Source organism: Galeopterus variegatus, unplaced genomic scaffold (genome assembly GCF_000696425.1).
Source record: "Galeopterus variegatus unplaced genomic scaffold, G_variegatus-3.0.2 Scaffold2786, whole genome shotgun sequence".
Lineage (NCBI taxonomy): Eukaryota > Metazoa > Chordata > Mammalia > Dermoptera > Cynocephalidae > Galeopterus > Galeopterus variegatus.
Genome location: NW_007728897.1, coordinates 173099 through 181010, shown reverse-complemented (window position 1 = coordinate 181010; position 7912 = coordinate 173099). Strand labels below are relative to the sequence as shown.

Genomic DNA, 7912 nt, shown 5'->3' with positions numbered 1-7912 from the left:
TAAAAAGTGAGGCTTCTTAGATCATTGAATTTTGGCCCTGGAAGGTCCTGAGGGAGAAACTCATGAGGACACTGAGTCAGTCTCCTGGGACTGAGGAGGAAAGCAAAAGAAAAGATAAAAAGTGAGGCTTCTTAGATCATTGAATTTTGGCCCTGGAAGGTCCTGAGGGAGAAACTGATGAGGACACTGAGTCAGTCTCCTGGGACTGAGGAGGAAAGCAAAAGAAAAGGAAAAAAGAGGGAAGGAGAGAGAAAGGGAGGAAATCTAAGGGAAAATTAACTATAGTATTCACGTTTGTGTAGAGCTTTTTCCTCAAGCATTGTCACAAATATTATTTCCTTCAACCTTACAATAACTTAGAAATTATATTGGTCTAATATTATTTTCCACAAGAAACCGGATAATTATGAGGACAAGTGGTTTCCCCAGGGACCTCGAGTTATTTAGTGGCTAAAAGAGCAAAAGAATCCAGATTTCTTGATTTTTAGAATCCCCAGGCAATTCTGCTTCATGTAGATACAAATGAGGTTCTTAATAGATGAGTCATCAGAGAATAGAGAGAAAAAGCGATAGTGAATTTTTAGTACCTAAGTTACCAACCAAGAAGAATGATATAGATAATTCAATGAATAATAAAAATCATTTATAATCAATATTTCATAATTATTTGTTAATATTGATGTTTCATATCCTCTTTTTAATTTGGAGCCACATGGGATTTCTGGAATTGGAAAGTTTTCTTACTATACTCTTTGGTTGATATGACATTTTAAAATATCTTTAACTCTAAATTGAGAATGAAAATCTTTGAGAGTATTGAAACACAGTCACCAGATCAGAGTTTGCTGTCTGTATCTGGTCATAGGGGAGCTAAGTAAGTAGGAACGCTTCAATAGTCATGTCTTGGTGGGTAAACCCGAGTGTAGTGATAGAAACTTGAACCTCCAATCTAACCTCTTCATCTTCTGCTCTTTGATTCATTGCAAAGCTTTATTTTTAGTAATGTTAAAAAATGTTTAATTGGATAGTGTTTGGAAGAATCTGGAGGAACACAATTCAAAGTCTATTATCATTCTACATTGCATGGATTTTAGGCAGAAAAGGTAAAAGCATCACAGCATGTACATTTGTAGAAGTATGCCTTGAGTATTACTAGCTGAGCTGTTGGAATGCTGGAGGTCTATCACCATTAAGGACGGGTATTCTCTGCCAAAGGGCAGTGTGGAAGTTCAGAAACACAGTCAGCTTCAATATTATGCTGTATAGAAATTTGTGCAAACATTCATGTGAAGGTAATTCTTTCTGCCACTGGTAATATTTTTCCCTGTCATTTCCTTGAAATAAAATTTAGGGAGTTTTATTGCAAATTGGATTTTGAAAATTTTATGCGTGTATATTTGTGTGTGTATTTCAAATGTCTCTCTTTTTCCCCCCTTTTTTTAGTTTAAGCTATTTTTTTTCCCTTTATGGACATGTAAAATTAGAGAAGTCAGAAGTTGGTTACAACCTTGCACCCAAAGGACAAATGTATTATTATCATCAATAATATCAATAGAGATATTCTTATAGATACTATTTGTTGTGAGAGGCTCAGAGGACTTTGTAAAACAGTATTTTATTCTTTCTTATAGCATCCATATGAGATAGGTAGAAGAGGAATTAGAATTAAGTGTAGGAATTATAGTTAAAACATGCTACCTTTTACAGGCAAGAGGTTAGAGGCTTTATATCCTCTGAATGCATTGAACTATTATACCTGGTAGATATTATATGACTATTATAGTAAGTTTCCAGAAATTATTCTGAAAGGTCAGTGTAGGTGCAAATAGTCAGACATTGAAGAAATGTGAGAAGGCTTAGAAATACAGTGCCATGACTAATATCTAGATTTTTTGTGCGTTTATGTGCAGGACCCTTTCTGAATGAGAAATAGCATCAGTCCAAAACACTGTACAATTAAGCAACTTGCCCATGGTTGCCCAGCTACTAAGTAGCAGAGTCAGGATTTAAGCCCAAAATGAAGATGATGTGGAGGGACATGTGTAATATCCTTTCACCTAAAAGGCTAATCTAAATTAATTTTATCCAGCAATCATGTACTGAGTGTGCGTTAGATGTCAAGGGCAATGTGCTAGGACTTTAATGGACATATAATCCTTGTCCTCATGGAGTTTGCATTTTTCTACATAGTTGTTTTATAACAGACTTCACTGTAACATCTGACACCAGAATCCATTTTCAATTTAATTCAAAAAACTTTCCAGTGATAGACATAATTTATCATGTTTTATAAAGGATATTTTAAATATGAAGTGACCTAGAAACAGCCTCCAGGTTATCCAACCATTTATTTGGTTCTGTTTTATTAAGTTGCAGCTGAAATTTTACCATATATAGTAATTACTGTCCTCCAATCTTGTCACTTATTCCAGTCACAGATTGAAGAAGGTTAGTTGATTGAGTGTATAGAAATTGGCTAGGATTGGTCATGGAAGGTACATGTGTATAAGTGGGACTTAGAGGGTCCATTAGTCAAATATGCCTTGAAGTTTATAAAATTTACATGCCATATTATTATTTTTTTGTGCATCCAGAGAGTGCTCCTGGATGTGTGTATTGTTTGCTGAAATATGGAAGCAAATATTCCATTATCATAGGTGCTTAGCAACTAATTATGTTGGGGCTTGTTCCCCAAATTACAGTGTTGTAATTAGACTAGGGCTACTGAAAGTCAAAGACAGACAAATTCTTTTGTTTCTGTTTAATATTCTTTTCATTGGCAGATTTCCAGTAATTAACATCTTCAACTCATTTTTTTTCTGCTTCCTTTGGTTTACTCTATGGAGTCGTTAGGGAAATTAATTGATGTAGAAAAATGTAAAAATGGTGGTCAATGAACTAGTTTCTATATGTATTACATGAAAGCATTTTATTGATATCTATGCAGACTATGATAGACTAAATATGAATTTTGGTGATCCATTTTTAAGTAAAGCTTTCATATTTTCAAGAAATCCTTTTCTTAATATTTTTGGATCTTTTTCAAAATCTTGATTATAAGTAGGTTTTATAAGATATTTATGTATGCATATATATGTATACATAAATATATATGTATATATATGTATTTCAACATTACATTGTAAATGACAGGATCTGAAAGTGTCCAAGAGCAAAGAAAAAATACAAGAAATAAAAATTCATCTTCACAAAACATGGAAATTCAAGTGTACATGTAGTATCATCATGCCTTAATATATCTTTTATATTGAGTATGAGGATAAAATAAGTACTAGTAGAGAAAAAGAGACTGTTTAGAAGATAAATTTAATAACTGCTTTAGTATTAAATATGATAGTTATAAATGTGTTTTATAACAATAGTCTTAAATTCTACATACTGAGTGCATATATGAACATATATATATATACTTAATTATAGCTATTTCTACCAAGCAAAATAATGTACAAACATGCACGCTCTCAAACTTTAAAAATTAGTGTTCTTCAATAAGCAATTGTCATTGCTAGAAGATGGCTAGATTGCTTCAAGTGGCTATATGGCAATAATAAGATTATTTTTGTTTAATTCCTATTGGGAAAACATCTTATTAACTTTCAAGACATAGCTCTCCTGTAGTTAGAGAGAAACATGGTATTTTTTTTTTTTTACAAATGAAATAAAGGAGGCACATAAAATTGGGTAAATGGCAGAGCCACAACCCATCAGACTTAGCTATTAGAACACTGTAATTATTATGTTGCATTTTTTCAAAACAGGGACAATACCCACTAAATTGTTGAGCCCTGTGATAAACGATGCAGTTAGCAGGAAGTAAGTAATATGATACAATTTATCAACAAAAAAAACCCAGCAGGCAGATCTCATGTTAAATGTTACCTTTGAATAAGAATATAGAAAAGTTTTTTTTAAAAAACAAATATTTGCATCATACATATGTATCCTTCCTGTAGATAATTAATAAATAAAATAAGAGTTTTCTATTTAATGGTTTGCCTAATGATGTTAGGATAGTTCTAATATCATTATCTTCCTTTGTTAGGGATTAACAGGACCTGATGGATCTCCTGGGTCTGTTGGACCAAGGGGACAAAAAGTAAGTTAGCCACATGTTATTAATTACTGGTATTAATTAAATGCCGCAGTATAATTTTATTGTAGTGTTTGCAAATTAACTAACAGATTAAGTTATGAAGCAGCTAAAATACACTGTTCAACTAAAGTTGTGTTTAAAAACACCAAGATGGAGTGTTTTAATGACTTCAATATTTATGCAGTTTGCATATTTACATATTCATGCTACAGAAAGCTCAGTACAATGAAGCTATTTTTATTTTTAGGGAGAACCTGGTGTGCCTGGATCTCGTGGATTTCCAGTAAGTAATGTATAGCAACAGAACTGAAAAAATTTCTTATCCCTAGGTAAAATTCTGCCATTGTGAAATTTTTTTAATGTAATTTTCTGCATAATACACATGACAAGGGAGTTTATGACTTATCTGATATGGTAAGCATTCCTACTGTGAGAGGAAAAATTTTAGAGAAATCTGAATGTACAGCATAAAATGCCTATGTCTCTTTGAAGGTGGTATTTCCCAATAGACAACTCCCTCACTACCCCCATTGATAGAAAACATTTCTTGCATAATAGGAAATCTAAGTACTCAATGTTTTGATCATGGCTTCACATGACTTTCTTCAAAACTGGTTTTATCTCTAATGAAATATCAGCTAATCAGATATTATCACCTGCCTGATTCCCTGGCTAGTCTTTTCCTACACTGCACAATCCAGCAGATTTTGTGTTATTTGTATGTATGAGAGGACTAGGTTTTCATGCTGCTTTTTCTTTATTTTGCTCTTTGTTTCTCTTTTGCTCTTGTTATTAACCTGTATTTTTCCTCCTTTTTCACTATTTGTACTCTTTTCTTTGCCATATTTCAGCCTCAGTCAGTTTTTCAATTATAACCATATTTTCAAGAGTGAATAGCTGGCTGGACTTTCTTCCATATTTTTCCACTCAGATTTCAATATCTTATAGAGGCAACTTTTTTTTACTTAGTGAAATTTGTCAAACATCTAAATCTCTCATAATGAAATAACTTATTGATTACTTTGGTATTTTCAAGAATAACACCTATTTCCCAAATTGATCTATATATTAAAATATTCAAATAGGAGTAACTTTTCAAAAAATGCCTTGAATAAGTCCACTTATTAAAGCATACTGCCCATGTGAAGTTCTTGCTTGTTTTGGCTGCCTAAACAGTTAGAAATAATAATATCATTGTCAGAAGGTGTGTATTGATTCCATGGGATGCTTTATATATGGATATTTTAGAAAAGCGAGCCTGGAATGAAAAGCTAACATGAATATGTTATCACAGACAGCTATGAATAAAAGCTATTCAGGCCAATGTAGGAGACAAAAGGATAATGAGAAATCCCAAGGGGAAAAATTGAACTTGAAAAGCAAAAAGAATAGAGATTCTAGGCAGCTGATGCTCAGTTTTAAGTTCAATAGTATATTGTTAGGATTCATTATACAGCAAACTCTGTGCTAGGAATTGAGACTAGGAAGATGAATAGAAGTGGTTTCAGTCCTTGACTATGCACAGTTTGGTGTTGCTAAAGAGATAAAAAATATAAAGGAGAGGAAGATTGAATGGCTAGTTTTAAAATCAAACTCAGCATATTAAATTAGGATCCCATTGTAGATTACTTAAGAGAGACACCATTTTATTTTCAATATCTACTGGGTTTAGTATTTGGAAATGGGGCCCAACCTGTCAAAAGGGAGGTGTGTTTCTGACACTTTTCCCCCAGCCTCTCTGTGCTGAATGTTTGGGGAACTTGTAAACATCGTTTTTCCTAAATTGGTAAACTACATTGTCTTTAATGTAGTTTTCATATAAAATACTACAAATGAATAAAATCCTTATACTGTCTGGTTGTGATGTGCCTCTTTGTGAATGATGGTAGGTTCTCGGAGGGCAAGCATGAATGGCTTCTTTAATTTGATTTTCATACAAAAAGGCTTAGAAAAATACTCCTGGTTAGCATAGACATCGAAGAAGTGTTTGAGGAACTGAGACAAGCTTCTGCTTCCAGAAGCAGAGCCATGGCCTGCTTTTCTTTATCCAGTGCTTTCTCTAGAATGAGCGTCATATATCTATGTAGTGATAGAGTGTATGGCTGGTTTTTGAACTGAGTTATGTCTGTGTTCATGTTTGTGCTAAGTGTAAACCACATCCTATAAACATTTTTACTGTAATTTTTCAGGGCCGTGGTATTCCTGGACCACCTGTAAGTATCATTTTATCATTTATTTTTAGATAGTCTGTAAAAAATGGCCTATTTCTTAAATCCCAACCTTACTCTCCAACTAACATTCCATGCAGTGGTTTATAGTGTCCTATCTGTGTGATCATAGGTGGCTACTAACGACAACACACCTGTTCTTCTAAACAAATACTTATTAATTTAGAAAATTTCTGTTCCATTTTGAGTAAAATTTAGTCAAATGAACTACTGTCTCATTGGAAACCAGTTAGTACATATGCATAATTCTGAGCCTGTGATTGATCATATTTGATTTCATTTATGGTAGATTATAAAAATGTTTATAAATCACCATGTCACTTTGATTTGTTAACTTCAGGGTCCTCCTGGGACAGCAGGACTCCCTGGAGAACTTGGCCGAGTAGGACCTATTGTGAGTACCACAGTGCATTTTGACAGACAGTTGTTGCTTTAATAGAAGGTATTACTAGGAAGGGCAAATTACTCTAATTATATATTTCCCATACACCCAAAAATGGCAGATGGATTTCATTTCAGTTCATAATATTAATGGTGACCATGGATAATAATGCTACCTCATTTTTAGAGTGATTATTGTGAGTACCACAGTGCATTTTGACAGACAGTTGTTGCTTTAATAGAAGGTATTACTAGGGAGGGCAAATTACTCTAATTATATATTTCCCACACACCCAAAAATGGCAGATGGATTTCATTTCAGTTCATAATATTAATGGTGACCACGGATAATAATGCTACCTCATTTTTAGAGTGATCTTAATTTTTTTTCTCCAAAGTTTTCAGTTAAACTTCTCTTCCCAGCTTCCAGATTGAGTGTTAAGTAAGGGATTGTCATGCCCGTTTTACAGAATCTCAGCTAGGATTAGAGTCCAGTGACTTTTGTATCAGACTTTCTACATGAAATAAAAAGTGAACAGCCTAAACTTATTACGATGTATATTTATGGTATGATCATTGAATTACAATCTAACAAACAGATTTTAATTTTAGACATTAAAGAGCTGAACTTCATAGAACACATTACTGATAAAAAGTGCTTCCTGTTTATACTCAGTAAACATTTTAAAATGTTGAGGTAGTGATATTATGTGAAGGTGGGTAATTGTGAACTCATTGTGGGAGGGAGCCATGTATTATACTCCTTTCTTGCTTCTTCACGTGTGCTTTCTGTTTACAAATATATTTACTTGACAAATGAATGAATATGAAATAATTGTAAAGTTAAAATAATCATAAGATGCTTTTGACTTATTATGGTAGAACATTAAGAAGAAAAACATGCCAAGAGTCAATATTGGATGTTATGAGTAATTGGAACCCATTTTCATCTGAATGGCTTATTTTAATTTAGCCGTCTTTGATTTTGTCCCCTCCGCCAGAGTGACGGACCAAGTGATAGATTGTAGTGAACAGCGCCAGGGAGAGGCAGCCACTGCAGAGATTAACCTTCCATTTCACGGCTTCAGACTTGGTGCTAGTCTTCTGTTGCTTCGATCAGATGGATGGCACCAGCCCTGCTGGCTGCCCTGGTTTCTCTATAGATCAACTAAAAAAATACATAGTGTTT

The 7912-nt window shown here is 33.6% G+C and overlaps 1 protein-coding gene across 2 annotated transcripts in view; it reads left to right on the top strand.

Annotated features, from left to right (window-relative positions):
• COL9A1 (collagen, type IX, alpha 1) overlaps positions 1-7912 on the top strand; it is a 100343-nt gene that overhangs the window by 30786 nt on the left and 61645 nt on the right. For both annotated transcript variants that reach the window (XM_008582986.1, XM_008582987.1), the window contains 4 exons: positions 4064-4117; positions 4362-4397; positions 6304-6327; positions 6683-6736. In XM_008582986.1, the coding sequence (XP_008581208.1) occupies positions 4064-4117; positions 4362-4397; positions 6304-6327; positions 6683-6736 (168 nt within the window). The remainder of the gene's footprint in view (positions 1-4063; positions 4118-4361; positions 4398-6303; positions 6328-6682; positions 6737-7912) is intronic.